Source organism: Cydia strobilella, chromosome 21 (assembly GCF_947568885.1).
Source record: "Cydia strobilella chromosome 21, ilCydStro3.1, whole genome shotgun sequence".
In the NCBI taxonomy this organism is placed as follows: Eukaryota; Metazoa; Arthropoda; class Insecta; order Lepidoptera; family Tortricidae; genus Cydia; species Cydia strobilella.
Genome location: NC_086061.1, coordinates 8,810,180 through 8,833,801, shown reverse-complemented (window position 1 = coordinate 8,833,801; position 23,622 = coordinate 8,810,180). Strand labels below are relative to the sequence as shown.

The following is a 23,622-nucleotide window of genomic DNA, read 5'->3' as shown; positions in this document are numbered from 1 at the left end:
TTCCGCTGTAAGTAAAGCAGATGTTAAATTTTGAGAAATAGAACCAATTTCATAGTTTTCACGGTTACATTTCAGTTTCCAAATGTCGAGCGCATGTCGAAATTTAGAAGAGCAGCGACGACATCCTACTTTTAATGTGAATAATGTGTTATTAATGTTATTATTACAAATAAAGTTAATTGAATTGAGCAGGTATTCGGACTAGTGATGTGCCGTTACCGTAAATTACGAGAACAAAGAGAATCGTCGGGTAAATTACGCGGTAACGTTCTCCGTACGGGTAATTATGGAGAAAGTTGTCTAAATTTTCATTTTTTTAAACTTTTTTTTACAGAATTTATTTTTATTTTGGTAATACTATCTGTACTGAAATTTTCAAAAAAATCTGTCAAAAGGAACTAGTTTATTACCAAAATTACCGTAAATTACCGCGTAAATTACGGGGAATCTTCCCCGCGAATGTTCTCGGGTAATTTTTCTAAGAGAAATTTTAACTTTAATCAATGATATAAATTGATGTAAGAGATGAAATACACAATAAATATTAAATTATTTTACTAATGTTTAATAAGCTTCATTCGATGTGCGATTTAAAGTGTTTTTAATGAAAGTAAGTACTTGCCTAACGAAAAATAAAGTGAGTTCTCTATTATTTCAGCTTAGTTGTATAAAATCCATCTCATAATGAATAAATTTATTCTTTATCAAAAAAATTAAAACTTATTATGTACAGTGATGTAATCTAAAAACCATTAATATTTCAATAAGTCATATGTAAGCAAGCTTGATGCGTTAGGTAGAGTTTGATTTGTAATGGCTTACATTACAATAAGTGTGTTTGACGATATTTTATTACATGTCATGTTTATTTTACGTTAGGCTGTTGTATTGTGAACAGGTAAGCGCTTATCAACTGGGTTCGCAATGTTCCACCAGTTACCGCAGGTAAAAAAAACTCGTGGAAACTGCAGTTTCTGTACTGTTTGGGTACTAGCGAATTAAATTGGTTCCTGATAGCCCTCAAGAATCAAGATCCTGCATTCATAGCGCTCGTCTTTTTTAAGTCCTGTTACTCGTCTCGATAGCGCAATGAGCACGTGATTGGATCTTTCAGAGTGGTACTGACAAACTAAAAGAAGGCTTAGTTGGTCCGGCCATTAAATCCGTCTTACATTCCCACAAACCACGAGGTAAATACTGCAGTCATGAAGGTCATGCTAAACCTTCTACCGCTTCACCTACACATACAGCTAGAGGCAACCCCCCCCCCTCCAAGCGGTAAGGTTGCGAAACCTCAACAACCTCAACAAATGGTCTAACCTGGGAGCTCGGCACACAATATGCCTGGAAAAGGTTTACGAAGACTTCAATACATAACGTACAAAGGACAAAATAAAATCATATGAGGACGACGAATCACGGAGGACTTAATCAGCACCTATGAACTGAGTATCTTCAAATCTGATGGGTCCAAAACAGACAGTGGTTCGGGTTCTGGAACCTTAACTCAGTTTTCCAAGCTGAGTGCATGAGGATCATCAATGCGGCGGCTACCATCACTGCAAGGAAGGATAGTAGGATCCCTCCACCCATATACTATCCGCCAGTAGAGCACTCTAATGGCCCTAAGCCATATAATTACATCAAAACTCATAGATGAATGCCACGAACGACTAATGGAGACCTCCATATGGCAAACCTGTATCTCATAATAAGAAGCTCACCCTTCAATGGATCAAGGGACACAGTGGATCCTGAGCTAACGACGGTGCCGAATCGATTTTCCCAATGCCCTTTAGCAAGATACGCTCACTGCTACTGGAACTTACAAAGACACAGCACAACCAGGCTGGAGACCGACAGGCCATGCATGGCATCAATGAAAGACTCACGAAGTCGCTCTTCCAGGATCCAGCAGGTCACCTTTCCTGTTGAGGGGTTGGGTTAGCTGGACTAGTTTCCACCCCCCGTTACGAAAACTAGGCGCCTGTCGTCGAGTTACGGAAACCTGCCTGTGCTACAATACAATTCAATATCCTCACAAGATTTTGTGGGAAGACGAAGACCTCCCAACACATGGTAGTTCACCATCAAGAGGGAGATGAAAGTAGAACCTAACCCCTATGGTAACCCAGGATAAAGTGCTTGGGCTCCGCTGTACATTGAAGCCCAAATAGAGTTGGGACTAAGATAGGGAGAAACAAGTCTATAGATTATACCAATCAACCACGTGTCAGAAAACATTAATACACTTAATAATAATAACGTAAAAAACATTTAAATATTTTAAAACCACAAAACTTGTAAGCAAAATTCAATCTTAATTTAATATACTTCATGGGTAAGTTACCGTAAATTCTCGGTAATTTACGGTAATTTTCACTAATGAGAATTACGGTAAGTGCGTAATTTCTCGGCGGCACATCACTAATTCGGACACGAGGCTGCATAAATTGATTATATTATAAGTTATGTTACTTTTAAAACAAATTTGGGTTGTTAAATGAACGAATGTTACCTGCACGATAATCGAGCGCGGTGCAGAGCGCCGGCTGCGCGATGGGCGGCAGCACGGTCCGCGACGGCGCCGTCATCGATAGCGCGCGTATCTCCCAGCTCAACGAGTACACCAAGATTTCGTCTTCCGCTGTTACACAAATATTTCTTCATGAGGGACGATTCTTTTCTTGAATAAAGTTCGCAAAAATTCATTTATTGTATTTTTTATTATATTTTATACCACGACGGTGGCAAACAGGCGTGCGGACTGGTATTAAGCAGCCTATGAGCGCCTCCAACTCTAGCAGATTTCCACACGTGTTAACCATACCACGAGTTACAAATGTGTTAAAGACAAATTTCTGCTTCGTATATGACAACTCTAGTCGTCAAAACTTGACATTTGACAATTCAGTTACCATCAAATTATCATCAAATATAAAGCCTCACTCAGAACTTTATTTATCAGCTGCCAAATTCGGAGGCACGGTTTCTTAGACTTCACATATCTTTTTTTAATACCACGTCGGTGTCGAACACGCATACGGCCCGCCTGATGGTAAGCAGTCACCGTAGCCTATGGACGCGTGCAACTCCAGATGTGTTACATGCGCGTTGCTGACTCTTTAAAAATCTGTACACTTTTTTGAAGAACCCCAAACTGTAGACCCCCGGGAAAACCTCGACAGGGAGCTCATTCCACAGCCGGAGCGGAACTTATACACTTTTTGAAGATTTGTTACAATTTGGTGCCGTGACCAGGATTTTCAATTTATTTCTTCACATAAATATAAAAGCGATCTACATTAACTTACGAATGCACTGTGTCCCGTTAGCGGTATAGCCGGCCGCGCACACGCAGCGGCTGCGCGCGGCCGACACGGGCAGGCACAGATGCGCGCACGCCGCCGCGGGCGCGAGCAGCGCGCATGCGCCCCGAGTGGTGTTCTGGGTTGCGGCGTCGTACACGCGGAGAGACAGCACGTTCTCTGTTGGGAATCAATAACGATTATAGTCGATAGGAATGAAAATGTATTTTGGAAATTAATTTAGACACGATTAATTGCAGTTGTACGTAAAATAATTGTGCACATTAACTCTTCTTCTCTTTGGCGATAAGACCACCTGTTAACCTCTATTATTAATTAAATTTACTAGTTATATCGTTTTAGCTGTCCATATGTACAAATTAATGAAGCATATTTCCTTGTGTCAGTTATTGATACACGTAAATATGTAGGTAGCGAGTGAAAATTTGTGTGTGATTTTTCGCGAAAGATATGTATTTTTAATATAGGAATACTTAAAAAATCGTGCACTCACCAGTGTTAGCTCTAAGCACCTCTGAATCCACGCAATTCTGCGTGGCCTGGCTTCGGTCGCGGGGCAGTTTGCAGGCTTTCAAACTGTCCCCGTCAGCCCACAACAGCCGATCGAAATGGATGTCCAGGGCCAGAGGACGCGCACCCGTTGCGAGTTCCACCTGTTAAGATATTAGGACTAAATGAAAACTAACTTAACAAAGTCATTGTCAACGAAGCACAGTAAAATTCATATTCATATTCATTTCATTTGGTAATATTTAATTACATGTCAACATTAAGATAAAATATATTACAAATAGCATTCTTATTATTAGAGCGTCTTACACTGTGTATTAGAGAATAACTCCCTATGGTCGCAAAACGCCTGCTCGAGAAGCCATTTTTTGAGCTTAGTCTTAAATATAGGCGCACTTGGTGCAGCAGTAATGTCAGCCGGTAGGTGGTTGAGAACCTTACGACCCATGACGTTCGTGGGTTTTCTCGATTTTGCGAGTTTATGTGAGACAAGAGGCAACTTTCCAGAGCGAGCTTTAAAAGAAAATCATGTTGGCTTTTCTTACAAAATCTACAGTCGATGGCAAAAATATCGATACAGACAAATGGCTCAAAAATATGTGAACACGATTTTATTCTCTAAAGAGTACGTACACATATTTTTGAAACTTTGGGAATGTATATATATTTATGCCCTTGACTGTACTAAATTACCTTAAAACTCGGAATGAGTACAGTTTAATTCAACGTGGCGTTACTTAGAGGTAAACGGATTGATGTGCATTTTGATTTATTTGTAGAAATCGAATCAGATACGAATATTACTATTTGTTTCTCAAGTATCTTGTAAAATCACTATGAATGTCACATTTTCATATAAATTTGATGTTTATTGCAGTGTGTGTGCAATACTTCAAAGTTAGTAAAGATGCTAACAACGTCAGTTGCAAGTAAATAACTTACGGTAAAGAATTCTCCTGTTTTGACATCTACGTACTGAATAGACGCAGACGCGAGATTGACCCAGTACAGCCATCCGGTCTTCGGTTCCACCGTTAAACCTGTACAACAAGATCTAGTTAGTAAAGGCATAGGCAGGTAAGACACTTACACGAAGCACACTGACAAAACCACCGAAGGTACCATTCTCGCAAAAAAATATTTTTTAAGAAAGATGCGCAAGCATATTAATGCGCTCTTTCTAATGGTCTAAAATCTTTCTCTTCTATCTTTCTTTCGTGTTATGTTCTGATGTTGTCAGTAACAAGTTAACAAAAAACTGGCCAAGTTCGGTTCGGACTTGCGCACGAAGGGTTCCGTACCATTACGGAAAAAATGGGAAAAAATCACGTTTGTTGTATGGGAGCCCCACTTAAATATTTATTTTATTCTGTTTTTAGTATTTGTTGTTATAGCGGCAACAGAAATACATCATCTGTAAAAATTTCAATTGTCTAGCTATCACGGCTCATGAGATACAGCCTGGTGACAGACAGACGGACAAACTCCAAACATAACAAAACTAACCCTCGACGGATTTTTTTTATTTATTTCCTCTTCTTAGGGATTCGGTTTAATTGTTGTCTTTGGCAGCCGAGCCATAAAGACGAAATTATTTGAAACCTCATTCATAAAATACCCTCAAGATGTTTTGACGATGACACACGATAGTTTACTAGAAGGCTAAAACCATAATCCCGTATTCTTTAAAAGTTCCATTTCTAAAATTGATTTATATACTTACTATGGACTCCAGCCAGTAAAGGGTCGCGTGTAGCGTCAATGATGACTCGTCGTTCGCTACAGTCGCTAGCTGCGGCTTCCATCTTTGCACCGATGCCGTCGCCTGTGCTCGACACAGCCCAGTACAGTTTGCCCCTGTCACAAGACATATTTATTAACAAAATTATTATCACTCGTCAGCAAAGCTCTATGCAGGAGAAGGTCATCTCTGCAGGTGACTGTATGTACTTACTAAAGTAGAATTTTTTTAATGGCTCAGTCGCATTTAAAACTGAAACTAAAGGAAATAAGATAAAATTGTCTTGTTTATGAAATTTGTGTTCAAAACATTTAAAGAAATACATGATCCTATATAACATGTGTATCCAAGCGACTCCCCAAGTCCCCACCATAAACATTAAGCAATGCCAATGCGGTGTTTGTCATACATACCGTTTAATCGTGCCTTGTAGCCTAACCCATGCAGCAGCCCGGCTGGTACATACTAAATACTTCGCTTACTCTAACAGCATACTTAAAAAACTTACGGTCTTTTTTATGGGGATTAATAATCGAAATTAAACTATCGTGAGACATATTTCAAAATATTTAGATCAGTACCGTTTCACTCACTATCACTGTGGGGATTAATAATGTTTCATTAGGAAGGAAAGAGTGTTTTTTGAACTGTACCTTTGTACATCCACGGCAATAGCGGTGACATTAGCAACAGCACAGAGCGGAGAAGCCCTCTCTCCTAGCGGTCCAGCGGCCCACAGTTGGCCTTGCACTACGTAATACAGCACTTTAGCGGCCCAGTCTAAAGCCAGGGCACCTCCAACGCCGGCCGCCTCCACTACGGTTTCAGCTGTGCCGCCCGTGAGGCGGGTGCGTTTTATCTCGTTCGTCTGAAAATGTAAAAAAGTTATGGCGAAGTTCAACTTTCTAATAAGTAGGAAACTCATGGCTCCGCTACGCTCGACAAAAACAAATCTATATAATTCAAACCTCTGCTCACCAATATTCACGAAAATCGGTTGAGAAATGCGACTTGTAGCCTAAGTTGAAACGGAGACCTTCACTCTCATTCGGCCAATAAATATAAGATGAAGCCGCAGTGTCATTTGCGCCACTTCAGCGTCGCTTTAATTTTAAGAAAGTAGACCTTACCCGCCAGCCTTCGTGAAGCCAGCGCGGCTAGTACTCGCGGTGCACCCCATACAGCTGGTATTACTGGATGAGCGGGCATCTAAATTCACTGTAAAGTTATAAAGTTGACATTACCTCAGCATCGCTCCAGTACAGCAGGCGTTGTGAAGACAGCGCGGCTATAGTGCTCGCGGCGCAATCACTTGTGCACCCCATACAGCTGGTATTACTGGTTGAGAGGGCATCTAGATTCACTGTAAAGTAGACCTTATCCCACCGTTATAAAGTTGACATTACCTCAGCATCGCTCCAGTACAGCAGGCGTTGTGAAGTTAACGTTGCTAAGGCGCGTGGTGCGGCGAGTTGCGCGCCCCACACGGCCGGAATGACGGGTTGGGAAGGCGCGTCTAGGTCTAAGCCGCGAATGGAACCCGCTCTGCCGACCACTACCACTTTCTCGTGCACTGCGGATGGAAAAATCATAAGTAAATTTATATGATTTTTTTAACATGTTTCAAAAGTATGTGTGTTCATTTTGGATCTGCTTATATAACATTCCTTTTTAGCCCGTCTATTTCTTATTTAACATAAAATAAATATATAATGAATATTATGGACCATCTTCAAATCGACCTAGCCCCATAGTAAGCTCAATAAGATTTGTGTTGTGGATACTAAACCACGAGATATGAGTAATAGATATATATAGATACATAGTCCGAAACTTAAGTTAGTTGACCGTAATTATGCAGTAAACGACCAACTTCATTTTTTTATTTATGCATAAAGCGACCAAATCCGCCAAGCGAGTTAGGGTGTGTCACTTTGAAAAAAAAAAGTTGGTCGCTTTTTACAGAACTACGGTCATTATAAGAACCAAACGGTACGCAGAGAGTAAACTTATTACAACGATTGAAGCAGCGATTGACAGCTAACATAACCTATTCAATTGTTGCTTCGTCTTTCGTTCAAATATTTACATTATATATTTACGCATTTTACGTTATACGTTCCTTACACTTACCCTCACAACCACAACTTTAGCCAATCGCATGATGATGAGCTGAGACATAGGTGTGTGCAGTTGAGATAGCTTCATCATTGATCGTAAACCTTGAACTTTATTGCAAGTGTATAAGGTTCATGTTAGGGAAGCTTACCTTCACAAGTAACATTATCTTTAGCCAATCGCATGACTTGCGGGCACGCACACACGCGCACGTTCGGTCCGTCGATGAGTCATAGGTGTGTGCAGTTGTCATTGCTTCATGATTTATCGTAAACCTTAAACTTTATTGCAAGTGCATAAGGTTCATGTTAGGGTGTTGAAGCTTACCTTCACAAGTAACATTATCTTTAGCCAATCGCATGACGTGCGGGCACGCACACACGCGCACGTTCGGTCCGTCGATGAGACATAGGTGTGTGCAGTTGTCATTGCTTCATGATTGATCGTAAACCTTGAACTTTATTGCAAGTGTATAAGGTTCATGTTAGGGTGTGTAAGCTTACCTTCACAAGTAACATTATCTTTAGCCAATCGCATGACGTGCGGGCACGCACACACGCGCACGTTCGGTCCGTCGATCAGACATAAGTGTGTGCAGTTGCCGTTGCCTATGGCGCAGGGGTTGGAAGGTAGGGCTGGTTGGCGGCTCGGGTGGATCACCTGGGGTGTGAGAGGTTTTGTAGAGAGTGACAAAAAGATATACTTGCGGCTTGAAGTGTCACTAGTAGGAAGTCAAATCCTTACTTCTTTTTCGCAACACGAATGTACGAAACTAGAAGGATATAACCAAACGGAGTAGCCATTAACAGGCGTTCTCCTCTGACGAAATTAGTCGGCCAATGGGCATACACAATGTATGGACGTTTATCTGACATGGCTATTTTGACGTTACGTATACATTTGACGTTCCCCTCCCCCGCAAAAATTGGCAGAATTTTTTGTACAGCAAATTACAGACGTGGCGTCTCCGTTTGGTTATACCATCCTAGGTACGAAACGACAGACATAATAGTAGAGGCAATTAATTTTTTATAAGAGTATTTGTTGGCAAAACTTCAGCCAATTTTTTTAGCTATTTCAATTATTTGAAAAGTTTGAATTAGTACAAATAATGTAGTTTTCATGCAACATTACTGTCAGGAAAATCAAGCCAGCAATGTTTAAAGCATTTTATATTTTGTCTGGCCATAAACTATGCAATTATCGAGTCTACATTTTTACTAACTAACTACGCATTTCGCCGCCTAATTTGTACTCAGCATAGTCAACTTTGCCGGTTATAAAAAAAAGCTATTTACCTTGATATCAAAAGGCTGCATCATAGTCCTCTGCACAACTTGCACGTCGCTGCCATTCCACTTGTTAGCGCGCATTACACTGTACAAAAGTCAGATATTACTTTAGCTATTCTACACCAATCTAACTCACTGCATTATGATATCAGTAGGTGTAGAAAACATCAAAGTATCTAATAGAACGCTAACGCCAAAATCTTAGCTTAGTCAGGCGTGACTCACTTCGCGATTTCGTCGCGCCGCTACAAGTACATGCGGCCGCCCCCAGTTCTGAGGTCTAGCCATAGTAATTGCCGCGCACCGCTACGGAACGGACGCCTGTTCGCGCGTGCGCCACCTAGCGGTCATATCTGTCGTCAAGAGTGAATCGTCTGTACTGATTCTTCACTTTATTCTGTGGCTTAGTTGAATTTACAATCTCTGGTTCAACCCCTCCTCACCGCCGTTTTTAGGGTTCCGTACCCAAGGGGTAGAAACGGGACCCTATTACTAAAATACTCCGCTGTCCCTGTCTGTCCGTCTATCTGTCTGTCTGTCACCAGGCTGTATCTCATGAACTGTGATATCTAGACAGTCGAAATTTTCACAGATGATGTATTTCTGTTGCCGCTATAACAACAAATACTAAAAATAGAATAAAATAAATATTTAAGTGGGGCTCCCATACAACAAACGTAGCCTTCCTGCGCGAGTCCGACTCTCACTCGGCCGGTTTTTCTTTCTCTCGCTTTTATATCAACGATTGTCACCCCAGGGTATGGCTCTGGTAGAGTATATTAGAAACGGATCGAAACATGTCGATGGATTGGCTAAAGTTACGTTAAAAATACCTGTTGCTTCTCCAATCAGTCCAAAACACGTGTGACTCGAACAGCGTGACCGCAAACGGGTGGGAAAGCATCGCGTGCCCGCGCAGGACGAGCTGGTAGCCGGTTCCGTCGTACAGGGTTGTGTGGATCGAGTCCGATCTGAAAAATCAAAAATAATTAGTTCAAATGTTCCTACAGTCAATTTTGTAATAAGTTCTTTAATATACTAATGACACCTCTAGTAAAACAGCCTGTAGTGCAGAGCGCTGGTAACCTAACGGTAAAAGCGTGCGACTTTCAATCCGGAGGTCGCGGGTTCACACCCTGGCTCGACCAATGTGTTTTTCGGAACTTGTGTACGATATATCATTCGATATTTACCAGGCTTTTCGGTGAAGTAAAACATCGTGAGGAAACCGGGCTAATCTCAATAAGGCCTAGTTGCCCCTCTGGGTTGGCAGGTCTCAAAAGTTTATTGCAACTTGTAATACAAGCGGATGTCACTTTTTGACAGCGTTGGTTAGAAAGGGATTTCCACTTGTATTACAAGTTACAAGCTTTTGAGAAACGGGCCCCTGATGGCACTGATGGCATTCGCTTTCGTAAAATAATGTGCCAACGCCAATTCCTGGGATTAGTTGCCAAGCGGACCCCAGGTTCCCAGGAGCCGTGGTCAAAAGCCGAGACAAAGCGAGGAAGATGCTAAAGACCTGTAGTGCAACAGTAGTCCATTTTAATTTGCTTGTAAACATAGCGTCAACGCTGTTAATCCACATTTGAATCTTAATAAGTCCTAGTTTGTAATCTAGTCCGTTTATAAGTAGAAAGGTCAAATGAAAATTGCTTTCATAAAAAAAAACTGCCTACGTTGAGTTTAAGGACTAAGTCGCTTCCTAAAAACTAGTCCCAGCACTTACTCTTAGGATTACGTTACCAAAGGCAAATCCCAGATTCCTCCAGGAAAGCATTAAGATGAAGATGAGAAAAGTTAAGAAGAATTATATTGTGTTAAACGTGGTGCTGATTGTAAACAGCCTCTCTCTGTCTGTCTCTAACTGTACTTGCTTTGTGGCATATATTCGTCCCTGTCCAACTGTATCGTGTACCCTTGTGCACATACTTGGCGTCGATCCAGTAGAGCCTGGTGGCCACGTGGTCCAGCGTGATGCCGTTGGGCCACGCGCCGTCCGCTATCTCGTCGACGTGCACCACAGTGGTGCGGTTTCTACCGGCCATGCTGCATCGCTCTATACGTGGCGCCGATTGTTCCCAGTCGCTCCAGAACAGGTAACCTGGGTAAGTAAAGTTAAACTGGTGCTTTTACTTAGCTCTTGTATGTTGCTGCTTAGCAGGTATACATGTAGCGTGTGCAAGCACCATTAGAAATACGTTAGAACTACATTTTCAGGCAGTTTCAATGAGTTCGAAACATTAAATTGCTTTTCATACATTATGGTTCTATTAATTAATTAATTAAATCGTATGGTATGCATAAAGGACAATCAGAGTATAGCTTTGAGGTCGCTAAGCCAGTATACGCCTTCTAAAGGCAACAAGGCGATCAGAGGCTACCAGAATGATAAATGCTAAGGCGATCAGACGCGATTTTACATCCAATAAGCGCTCTACTCAGAGCCTTAGGACAAGGGATGTCGGACCCTCAGTACGCATCCTACAACTGAACATTGAAGGAATTAGTTTAGCCAAAAGCGACTACTTGACAAAGGTACTAAAATACTATAGGGTTGGTTATTTAGTATTATGGTTCTATATCATACCATGTTTCGGATCGAGTGCGATGGCTCGCGGGCTCTCCATATCACCGGACACGAGAGTGCGGCGATACCGGCCGTCCAAGCGCGCCACCTGGTGACAAAACAACAGTAACGAACAATCAATATTGATTAATCATATGATATCATTCCTAATTTAGATCCTCTGATAGTGACAGTAAAATATGCCGTGAACGTCGTAAAGGATAAAAAAACCGGCCAAGTGCGAGTCGGACTCACACACGAAGGGTTCCGTACCAATAACTATAAAAACGGTCACCCCTCCAAATACTGACCCCGCCCGACGTTGCTTAACTTCGGTCAAAAATCACGTTTGTTGTATGGGAGCCCCACTTAAATCTCTATTTTATTCTGTTTTTAGTATTTGTTGTTATAGTGGCAACCGAAATACATCATCTGTGAAAATTTCAGCTGTCTAGCTATCACAGATCACGAGATACAGCCTGGTGACAGACGGACAGACAGACGGACAGCGAAGTCTTAGTAATAGGGTCCCGTTTTTACCCTTTGGGTACGGAACCCTAAAAACGATTCTCTGGAAGTTTTTTTCGTGGCCAGTAAAATTCAGTATTCATACAAATAAAGCAGTTCAATCAGTAATCACAAACCTCAATCTGCCGCAGCGTGCCTTCGACCCAGTAGAGATTGTTCGCCACCCAGTCGACGGCTAACCCTTCCGCTGTCGACACGCCCTGCTCAATCACCACCTTAATGTCGCTCAAAGCTGTTGAAAGATATTTTTTTAATATTTACAATACAATACCACGTCGGTGGTAAACAAGAATACAGTTCGCCTGACTGTAAGCGGTTACCAGGGTATATCTTAGGGTCACAAGCGTCTATAGGTATGCTGACCCTTTAGAATCATAAACACTCCTATATTAAGAAAGAGTAGTCCCTCGAGAAAACCTCGGCAGGGCTTCCACAGTCATTTCTACGTACGAGACATAGAGGATAGGATATAATACGATAGAGCGGTACTTTCATAGTAAATTTTGTATCCACAGTAAATTTACCGCCATCTATCGACACACGATTAAAACTAACGAAACCGGCAACGCCATCTATTCGAGAGTAGGCCAAAGATGGTAAAACGTAGTGGCGCCATCTGTTCGAAAATTAAATTTTCTTGATTTTCGAGGCACGTTTTTTCCTTAGACTGTATCCATCAGTCTTTGATACGAGATAATACTAGTAGGACACGGGTTGTCTCTCCTATCCCCTGCACAGTGCCTGAGTATATATTATATGGTCATAAACCACGACCGTCCAGTATAGTGTGACCTGGTCTCCCGTCCGCTTCCAGTCAAGAGCCACTGTGTTCTTGAGAGAAGAGATGAGCGCTCGACAGGTCAAGGTTGCTTTACGTAAGTTTACACACTGTATACTTTGTTTCCTTCAGCCCAGAGCCACTGTATGAATGAGATGATGCTAGAGAGAAAGATGTTGTCTCACCTATCCCCTGCACAGTGCCTGAGTATATATGGTCATCGACCACGTCCGTCCAGTATAGTGTGACCTGGTCTCCCGTCCGCTTCCAGTCAAGAGCCACTGTGTTCTTGAGAGAAGAGATGAGCGCTCGAGAGGTTAAGGAAGGCAGTTCCACTGCGCGGACTTCGTGGCGGTTGCTGAACACCAGGAGAGGCGTGGCTTTTTCTGTAATAGATTAATTGTAAATACAAGACAAAGCCTTTCTTTCAACAAAAAGTAAGTCACACCTGCCAAATTCATCGTCAGTAACTTATGCGATATGCGGAACACGTAGAGGGCAGTACAGAAGCCCCGTATTCAATGGCGCGAAGCATTGTGTCAAGTTTCCATTCCTAGATTCAAGCCACTAGATGGCAGGCCCTACTATGCCATGTAGAGCCAGCGGGAAGTGTAAGGGGCAGCACCTGCTTAGAAGCGTGAATTGTTTTCGCTTTCGATTCAGGTCACGATGGCAGACGCTCCAACACGCATCTGTTTGAAGGGTCATAGATTTCGTGATGAATCAAAGTCACTTTATATAGCCATTTTTTATACAAAGCGGCCGGTTTTCATAAACAGAATGTAAATTTCGTACCTGTGCTTTTACACGTGAAGCCGTCATCAGCCAGCTCGTAACCCTCGTAGCAAGTGCATTTGTGGCGATTCTTCTGCGGCTGGCATGTCTATGAATAGAACAAAATAATGTTTCTACAATGTACATACGCATCTTTATTATGCATTTCAACGTATCTTTGAAAGTACTGAGCCGATATAATGAATATCGTATATAGATTCGGGCTTCCTAGTCGGCGGACGCTAGAAAGTTAAAGTTATTATAGAAAGTTAAGTTAAAATTATTAACCGACTTATAAAACGGAAGAAGTTCTACACGAAAGAATCCGTAGTTAGATTACATTTTTAAACGATTTACAGTTTTTGCTTCTTAATTGAAAACTCACCTGGCTGCACACGCCCCAGTCGTGGCAGATGTGACGCTCGGAGCAACTAAACCCGTCGCGCTGCAAATGTAGCGTTGCTGGACACGCGCACACCGCTCCGCTGGGCGTAGGGTGACACTCGTGTGTGCATGCCGCTGCCATGCACATGGGCTCGCCTGTAGACAGAAACTTTGAATGAAACCATTGCACACTGTAGGTTAAAATTATGAACCATAAAGCATAAGTTCGGTATCTAAAGCCTGCAGTGACATATAAACCATCCCATCGTTGAAGTATTTTTACTACCCCTAGGAAAATACAGGGTATATTTAAAATTTGGCGCTGTAACTTATATTCAACATGTTGTCTTGATCACAATCGTAGCTTCTATCACACAACTCCAGGAGGTAAGCGTTGTTATGTTTCAGCGAAGGCGCGATGGTGACACGGGGTTTCCCGTAGTTTTGATAGGGCATAGTTACAATTTGGTGCCATGACCAGAATATTTTACACTTACCGCATCGATCGGCTTTATCCGACCCATCGGCACAACCATAACTCATATCACATAGTTGGAGTAGCGGTACGCAGGGGGAACCATTGCCACATTTCAAGAAAGGATCAATACACTCGTAGGGGTACATCTTGTAGCGCGATGTTGGTTTCAGTTTAGACAGGTTATTGTTACATTTTGGTGCGACAACCAGGATATTCGACCCGATTCGTAAAGTGGTCTACTTACCACAGCGATCGGCTTCATCCGACCCATCAGCACAATCATAACTTCCATCACACAGCTGTAGTAGCGGTACGCAGCGGGAACCATTGTCACATTTCAACGCAGGTGCGACGCACTCGTCTGGAACAGGGGTGGTGGGGGCACGGGTGGTGGCTCGGTGTTGTTCGCAGTTGGCTTCGTCGGAGCTGTCGAGACAGTCTGGACGGTAATCGCAGCGGAATTCCTGTGGATATATTCCGTCATATTATGACGTGAGGAAATTCAGAGGCAGAGATCGGACTGTGATTGGATTATTGGTGTCGTGGCCAGATCTTAGAATTAATAATTTCATGATGTAGCAATCATTTCATGAAAGTATAAGTTGGACACATCATGAAAAAGTCCAACCTAACCTAACCATATCATGAAGTGATCAAATCTAAAATGACACTTCATGAAATTATCAAATTCTATGATCTGCCCACGTCAATGTCGATTATGAGACTCGATCAGAAGCTTATTTATTTTTATTCCTAAAATACATTAATAGTAGAATCGGCAGCAACGCACAGAAAACCAGTTTAATATTGCAGAAAGGGGTTAAATTCTTTTTCACAGCCAACTGATTTTTTATTGAATAACGGTAAGCAATTGTAAGACTTGTTACTAATGATGAAAGCTTATTTGATGAACAGATAAAGGCAAATCAACCACATTTGACAAAACCTTAAGATCGATCGTTAACATAAGTACAAGTATGAAAAGAAATGTTTACCTTTCGTATACACTCTTTATTCGCACATTGGAACTCGTGTTCTTCGCACACACTGTTCTTGCTCGTAACTTCCTCATCCCTGTTAAAAGATTTTTGTACCTATTACATTTTTTGGTTCAGAATGATTCCATCGCCAACAAACACAAAAAATTCAGTCACATGCATGCAAAATGGTCGTTGAAAATTTCGATACAGGATAAGTAAAGCATGAGAAAAGCCGTGAAGGTTGTTTGTTCCATGTCTTAGTCTATACATAAATCCAAAGAGGTAGTGAATATTTGTGCCATTCTCAACCAAAAGGGTACTTATTTTCGGCGCTATTTACATATAGCTTTAATTTGAAATAAACCTTATCGACTAGCGACAATGTGGTAACTTTTGGTTGAAAACGTCACATTTAATACCTTAAACGTATTTACAATTATAATATGAATTAGACAAAAGGGGATTGGGTTAGAAAAATCTTACAAACTAATACAAATAACCCAAATCCAAATTATGTATTTTATGATTTAATGCGAAATCAAATGATTTTGATAACAGTAACTGTTCTTTTTAATATTGTCTTCGGTTACCGCGATAGTTACTCGTGAAATAAAACTATGAAAACGGATTATATCGCGTATATTGAATTTATAATACATCCCTACGTTTAGAACCGTTTACAGCGTTCGTGGTCAACGGGTGACTGGCGGGTGTCGGGTGTTCTTTTTAAGTCACTTTAAACCCTCTAAGGGAAAGGTCCCAGAGGTTTCGAAGTCTTAATTTGTATAAAAAATTGACGCTGACGCCGAGCGCCAAACATTGGTTAAACCAAATGTATGTCAGTCGGTGTCAGCGTCGACCGTGCGTTCCGTGATACTCGGGTCAATGCGATATCCATGTTAGGTTCCAAGACCAAAAACCGGCCAAGTGCGAGTCGGACTCGCGCACGAAGGGTTCCGTACCATTACGAAAAAAAACAGCAAAAAAATCACGTTTGTTGTATGGGAGCCCCATTTAAATATTTATATTATTCTGTTTTTAGTATTTGTTGTTATAGCGGCAATAGAAATACATCATCTGTGAAAATTTCAACTGTCTAGCTATCACGGTTCATGAGATACAGTCTGGTGACAGACGGACAGCGGAGTCTTAGTAATAGGGTCCCGTTTTTACCCTTTGGGTACGGAACCCTAGAAATACTCACCGCGTAGGGGTGACGCCGCGGCAGCGCTGCTCGTCGCCGCCGTCTGCGCAGTCGGCGCGCCCGTCGCAGTAGTACTCCCAGGGCACGCACCCGCCGTTCGGACAGCGGAACATTAGCGGGTGACATTCTGCGTTTTCTGTCAATAACCACATTTCGGTCAATAATCTCCGGCAAAGTTGACTTTGCTGATTATAAATTCCGATGCGAATAGCACTGACTAGTGCGTAGTTTATAATAAAAAATCGAAAACATTGCAAGCTCTATTTATGCCATAGCAATTATTATAGAATTAAGTACATATATTCTCAATAAATCGCTTCTCAATTTTTTTACATTGTGTACAACATATGTAACATGCATATTATGACTGTTTGTATTCTAAATAAATTAAAAGAAAAAAAAGATATATTGAAGAAGCTTGTAAATGCCTTCTACAAAATCTTATACTGTGAGACTAAAATTGCAGTTACTTTCAGTTTTTCCTGACTTTATATGCTTAGAACTAATTGTGTTTAAAATTTTAAGCTTGTGTGTCTGCTAGAAGTACCTTAGAATTTTGATGAGGGATGAATGAGTGAGTGACTAAACTAGACAAACCTGTAGCTTTACAGTCGGCCTCATCCGAGCGGTCGTTGTTGCCACAGTCGGGGGCTCCGTCGCAGCGCCAGGCGGCCGCTATGCAGCGTTTCGAGGAGGTGCAGAGGAACTGGTCGGGGCCGCAGACGTGCTCGGCGCAGGCCGTGTCGGACTCGTCTGAGCCATCGAGGCAATCTAAACCAATGAAGTTTTGGCAAAAATTTCATTTTTGGTACAAGCTTACTGTACTTTTCTATCAACAGGCAACTAATACTCATAGAGAAAAAACACAATTACATTGCGTTATTTACCACACAACACAACACTGATTTAAACTTTCACGATTTCTACTCATTATTATTTACAACGACGGGACTTAATCGAGTAAAATAAGTTTTAGTTTAGTTTAGTTTGTGTGTCGACCCGGTAACATCCCTAGTGCGCAAAACGTTCAAGTTAATAAACAAGACCAAGTGCGGGTAGTTCGAAAAACTCGCGCGCCTAGAAGATGTTGATGTCAACTTTAGCCAGTCTTCTCCGAGACCACGGGGACAACGCCGTCCTCGAAACGTCGGAGGTAAATTTAAAACTTATTTTACGCGATTATTTACCACAGTTCCTATGGCCACCTATTTTCATCATCATATCAGCTCCATGTCATCATTATATTGCATTGTCATCCGTACAAACGCGAATTTTCTGAAGAATTGCAGGTACAGTGCGTTGGGGTCAGATTGAACGTGTTTTTCATGACGGGTGAGGGGTAAGACAAAAAATCGTCCGTATGCCATAGCATTACGGGCGACTTTTCATATTTCCCTTTCAAATTAATTGGTCCAGTAGTTTCGGAGAAAGTAGGCTGTCACAGACGGACAGACAGACAGACACACGAGTGATCCTATAAGGGTTCGGTTTTTCGTTTTGAGGTACGGAACCCTTTCATATTTTCTGTGGAATTAGAACTTAATGGCGAAATGGCTTGAATTGGCTTGCCAAAGTTTTTTTTACCTCTTTGTCCATCACATATCCAAGTTTTCGGAATGCAACGGTTGGAGTCGCATTTGAAGTTCTGACTATCGGTACATGTCCTGTTTGCTGTAACAATTAAAAAAATCACGTGAAAATAGTTCCTGAATATGTGGCTTTCCATCAGAGAAGGGTCCCTATGCTTCGTTTGCATTCCCTTCTCTGATGGAGAGCCACATATATTTGGTTAATTAACTGTAACTAAAATAAAACTATGAAAACGGATTATATCGTGTATATTGAATTTATAATACATCCCGAACGCTGTAAAGGGTTCGAAACGTCGGGATGTATTATAAATTCAATATACGCGATATAATCCGTTTTCATAGTTTTATTTCATGAGTAATTATCGCGGTAACCGAAGACAATATAACTGTAACTAAAATTACTCTAGAATTAGAAATGACGAGATCCGTAAGAGAATTAAGATTCTCGATTGCTTCGTTTTCGAGTTTACGGTCTTAGTAGCAGTAGCAGTGAGTGGGTCACATTGCTTGCAAAACTAATGGTAGCTGTGGCAGAAAGGTTCACGAGTGGCGGTCGCGAAAAAGGCCACCAACAACGTAAAGCGTTGATTTTATTAATATCGCAGGGAGCTCACGAACGGTCTTTGTAGAGAGATTGGGGGGATAGAGAGCTATGTGCAACAGTGGACATCTTTCAGCTGATGTACTGATGATTGTGATCTTTCAGCTGATGTAATAACTAATGATGATTGTAACGTAATTACCACATGGTCCAGTAGGAGAGCTGTCTTCATCAGAGCCGTCGGGGCAGTCAGCGTCACCGTCGCAAACGTACAGCTCGTCGATACAGCGCCTGCAATAAATAAGTGATATAGATAGACAGTTGATAACGTTAACTAAGTAAACAAATTATGATGCCCATTAGCCCCAAGGCAAGAGGTGGGGTGTGGACAGTGTGGAGGCGCGGGCGTTGAACCCGGAGCGCACTGTGTGCGGGGATGTGGGTCTCTATTGTTTGACATAATTGAAAGTCATAATGTAATGATTGTCATATTATTCATCAGTCATAATTTGGTTTTTCTCAGAAACGCGTAACTTTTCAAGATTACCATAAAACAAACCTAACCTAACCTATCTATAGGATAACCCGAGGAAAATCCTGAAAAATTAACGGTTTCAGAATTATGATTAATGATAATATGACAATCATTACATTATGACTTTCAATAATTATGTCAAACAAAGGGATCCCGCGGGGAAGTGTGTGTGTGTGGCATAGAGACGAAACATGCTGCGCCTGTGAGTGACAGAACATGCGCAATGGGACGAAATCCAACTCGATTTAACATTCCTGACAACATACCAAAAAGAACGTAGGTACGTAATTTAATCGAGTTCATTGTTACCCATCAGAAACCGGTGGGTAATAACAATACGTCTGCCATTTTAACGTGTCAATTAGGACTTTTTAGAAGTAGGTACTAATGAAAAGTGAGACTATGACAAGGATAAAATAATAACGCTTTCTCTGCTACTACTGAAATGAAAGTTGCATAAGACCATCCCGTTCGGTAAATAATGTGTTATATGGGGCATTCTCTATGAAAAGGGACCTTATCGTCGATGGCGCTTACGCCGCACAGTGTCGCGCGGCATTGTATTTATATCGGAGAATCGTTAATAATGGCGTAAGCGCCATCGACAATAAGGTCAAGCAAATCTTGTAAGTAGAAAAAGGCGCGAAATTCAAATTTTCTATGGGACGATGTCCCTTCGAGCCTACATTTTTTAAATTAGCCGCCTTTTTCTACTGACAAGATTAGCTTGACCAGCTATATATTGATGTGTGTGTGTGTGACATACCCGCGGCCGCAGTGGAACTTGCCCTCGGCGCAGACACGGGCGGAGGCGGAGGCGGAGGCGGAGGCGGAGGCCGGGGCGCAGTGTGCGGGGCGCGCCGGGGCCGGGGCGCGGCCCGCGGCGCACGCGCACGTGCGGCCGGCGAGCGCGGGCGCGGCCAGACACAGCTCGGAGCACCCGCCGTTGTTGTCCGAGCATGTGTTGCGACCTGTTGTGTAATTCTGTTGTACTCCGTAATAGATGGATACAGTCTAAGGAAAAAACGTGCCTCGAAAATCAAGAAAATTTGATTCTCGTTCAGAGGGTGCTACTAGTTTTGGCTTACAGTCGTATAGATGGCGTTGACGGTTTCGTTTGTTATTTAACAATTTTAACGCATATCAGTGAAAGAACATGGGTCAAAATCATCAAAACAATTAATGCAAATAAAAAAAAACATTTATCTATATTTAAATACATTTTATCGTATTTTTACAAATCTTCAATTTTAGTTTTAAAGTGTGTCGACAGATGGCAGTGAATTTACTGGGGTTACAAAATTTACTATGACAGTACCGCTCTAGTATAAGTTACTCTATGGTAAAAGCTAGGTTTAGACACGGAATAAACAATACTACAGAAAGGAAACTTAATACAAAACCGAAGTTTGACATCGGTTCAGGGACGAATCATGCTGTCCCTTTCTAATGTATGGCACTATTCGCCTATTTAGGGTTGTCAAAATTCAAGTCATTATCTGTGGTCGTGCACAGAAAGGGACGTCAAGTTGTGTCAACCCTAATAATTCATCAGAGCAATGCTGAGCCGAACGGAGCCGAGAATACCCGAAAACGGGACTTTTGCACCCCCGGTTTAGACGAAGCCAGTAACGCTGGCGCCAGTCCTCAGACGAGCCAGCACTGGCACGAATGCCAAGCGCTCTATTCCCGCCAGTGCTGGCAGCCAGCACTGGCTTCGTCTAAACCCAGCTTAGTTAATATAATAAATAATAAATAAATAAATATTATAGGACATTCTTACACAGATTGACTAAGTCCCACGGTAAACCCAAGAAGACTTGCGTTATGGGTACTCAGACAACGATATATATAATATATAAATACTCAAATACATAGAAAACACCCATGACTCAGGAACAAATATCTGTGCTCATCACACAAGTAAATGCCCTTACCGGGATTCGAACCCAGGACCATCGGCTTCACAGGCAGTGCTGTTTTTTTTAATAGAAAGTTTCTTTGTCCAATGCTGAATGGCGTTTATCAGTCCATCAAGTGTGATTAGTGCAACTTACCCTAATGGTTTTAAAATTTGGAACAATTTTGATGAGCGCCGAAAGACGCAAAATGGTGCATAACACGAGTATAACTTACTGGACGCAGTTTACATCTTTAAAAAACGGGACTTTAAACATATCGCATGATATACCTATATACTAACATTAAATCATTTTACGGTTTAGACTCACTTGTTTTAGTCACTCGCGCGACATGTTTCGGAGACATGAAACCGAAACACGTCGCGCGAGTGACTAAAACAAGTGAGTCTAAACCGTAAAATGATTTAATATCGCATGATATGTTTGAATTTTTCCTTTACGTCTTCTAGTACCTTTGTATTTTGATGGTCGATGAATGAGTGACATAACTATATCAAACCTAATCTGTCTGCAGCAGCGATGCGTCGTATGTCATACAACGGCGGCGGCAGGCGCCGCAGGATGGTGCCATTGGCGCTGGGGCTCGGCTGCCCGTCGGCGCCCAAGCGCCGGATGTTACCGGTGCCGTGCTCACTCCATATTATATCGCCTGTAAAAAAAATTTATATGGAGTAAGTGATACGTAATCATGAAAGTGCGAGTCGGGCTCGCCCACCGAGGGTTCCGTACTTTTTAATATTTGTTGTTATAGCGGCAATCACGGTTCATGAGATACAGCCTCGTGACAGACAGACGGACAGACAGACAGACGGACAGCGGGCGGTCTTAGTAATAGGGTCCCGTTTTTACCCTTTGGGTACGGAACCCTAAAGATTAGGTACCTAAATGCAAATGTCTATCCTGCACAGAGGGTTCTGTAATTAACAAAATGATGTAATTTTCTGATGTAATTTACTGGGTTTTTCCTACATGACACGCTGTAGTAATCATCACAACGGCTCGCAAATGCAAAAATCGCGTGACACAACCGCACTTGTCTATGGTTCGACATCGACTGACACTCTGTCAGTGACGTCACTATGACATAAGCCTACCCACACCTACCGTCGATCAAAGCCAGTCCATACGGCTTCTGCAAGTTGCTCGGTGCTATGATCGTGGTCCGCTTGTTAGTCGTCAGGTCCAGACTCGCCAATCGCATCACATGATAACCGCACTCGTTTCGATATTGACTGACTGTCAGTGACGTCACTATGACATAAGCCTACCCACACCTACCGTCGATCAAAGCCAGTCCATACGGCTTCTGCAAGTCGCTCGGTGCTATGATCGTGGTCCGCTTGTTGGTGGCCAGGTCCAGACTCGCCAATCGCATCACATGACAACCGCACTTGTCTATGTTTCGATATCGACTGACTCTCTGTCAGTGACGTCACTATGACATAAGCCTACCCACACCTACCGTCGATTAAAGCCAGTCCATACGGCTTCTGCAAGTCGCTCGGTGCTATGATCGTGGTCCGCTTGTTAGTCGTCAGGTCCAGACTCGCCAATCGCATCACATGATAACCGCACTCGTTTCGATATTGACTGACTGTCAGTGACGACACTATGACATAAGCCTACCCACACATACCGTCGATCAAAGCCAGTCCATACGGCTTCTCCAAGTCGCTCGTGCTATGATCGTCGTCCGCTTGTTAGTGGCCAGGTCCAGACTCACCAATCGCATCACATAATAACCGCACTCGTTTCGATATCGACTGACTGTCAGTGACGTCACTATGACATAAGCCTACCCACACCTACCGTCGATCAAAGTCAGTCCATACGGCTTCTCCAAGTCGCTCGTGCTATGATCGTCGTCCGCTTGTTAGTGGCCAGGTCCAGACTCACCAATCGCATCACATAATAACCGCACTCGTTTCGATATCGACTGACTGTCAGTGACGTCACTATGACATAAGCCTACCCACACCTACCGTCGATCAAAGCCAGTCCATACGGCTTCTCCAAGTCGCTCGTGCTATGATCGTCGTCCGCTTGTTAGTGGCCAGGTCCAGACTCACCAATCGCATCACATAATAACCGCACTCGTTTCGATATCGACTGACTGTCAGTGACGTCACTATGACATAAGCCTACCCACACCTACCGTCGATTAAAGCCAGTCCATACGGCTTCTGCAAGTCGACGCTTGGGGCCGAGATGATTGTGGTGCGCTTGTTAGTGGACAGATCCAGGCTTTCGATCTTGTTCAGGAACGTGTCGCACCTGAGAACGATTTTTTTTTAGCTATTTCATTTTAGAATTGGGTTGGCAACTGTCAAAGGTTTTCATAGATAGC

The 23,622-nt window shown here is 42.4% G+C and overlaps 2 protein-coding genes across 2 annotated transcripts in view; one reads left to right on the top strand and one right to left on the bottom strand.

Moving 5' to 3' along the window:
• Positions 1 to 23,622, top strand: part of LOC134750990 (NADH dehydrogenase [ubiquinone] 1 beta subcomplex subunit 3) — a 519,415-nt gene that overhangs the window by 453,296 nt on the left and 42,497 nt on the right. The window lies entirely within an intron of this gene.
• Positions 1 to 23,622, bottom strand: part of LOC134751277 (prolow-density lipoprotein receptor-related protein 1) — a 119,756-nt gene that overhangs the window by 55,294 nt on the left and 40,840 nt on the right. The window contains exons 19-44 of the mRNA XM_063686660.1: positions 23,431 to 23,549; positions 21,775 to 21,924; positions 20,120 to 20,324; positions 19,021 to 19,109; positions 18,270 to 18,356; positions 17,283 to 17,456; positions 16,686 to 16,821; positions 15,497 to 15,575; positions 14,746 to 14,965; positions 14,025 to 14,179; positions 13,661 to 13,748; positions 13,051 to 13,251; positions 12,204 to 12,319; positions 11,581 to 11,668; positions 10,923 to 11,094; positions 9,824 to 9,961; positions 8,997 to 9,075; positions 8,161 to 8,358; positions 8,026 to 8,128; positions 6,987 to 7,153; positions 6,234 to 6,448; positions 5,563 to 5,696; positions 4,782 to 4,879; positions 3,823 to 3,982; positions 3,315 to 3,488; positions 2,519 to 2,647 (exon numbers count right to left, since the gene is read on the bottom strand). Of these exons, the coding sequence (XP_063542730.1) occupies positions 2,519 to 2,647; positions 3,315 to 3,488; positions 3,823 to 3,982; positions 4,782 to 4,879; positions 5,563 to 5,696; positions 6,234 to 6,448; positions 6,987 to 7,153; positions 8,026 to 8,128; positions 8,161 to 8,358; positions 8,997 to 9,075; positions 9,824 to 9,961; positions 10,923 to 11,094; positions 11,581 to 11,668; positions 12,204 to 12,319; positions 13,051 to 13,251; positions 13,661 to 13,748; positions 14,025 to 14,179; positions 14,746 to 14,965; positions 15,497 to 15,575; positions 16,686 to 16,821; positions 17,283 to 17,456; positions 18,270 to 18,356; positions 19,021 to 19,109; positions 20,120 to 20,324; positions 21,775 to 21,924; positions 23,431 to 23,549 (3,674 nt within the window). The remainder of the gene's footprint in view (positions 1 to 2,518; positions 2,648 to 3,314; positions 3,489 to 3,822; positions 3,983 to 4,781; positions 4,880 to 5,562; positions 5,697 to 6,233; positions 6,449 to 6,986; positions 7,154 to 8,025; positions 8,129 to 8,160; positions 8,359 to 8,996; positions 9,076 to 9,823; positions 9,962 to 10,922; positions 11,095 to 11,580; positions 11,669 to 12,203; positions 12,320 to 13,050; positions 13,252 to 13,660; positions 13,749 to 14,024; positions 14,180 to 14,745; positions 14,966 to 15,496; positions 15,576 to 16,685; positions 16,822 to 17,282; positions 17,457 to 18,269; positions 18,357 to 19,020; positions 19,110 to 20,119; positions 20,325 to 21,774; positions 21,925 to 23,430; positions 23,550 to 23,622) is intronic.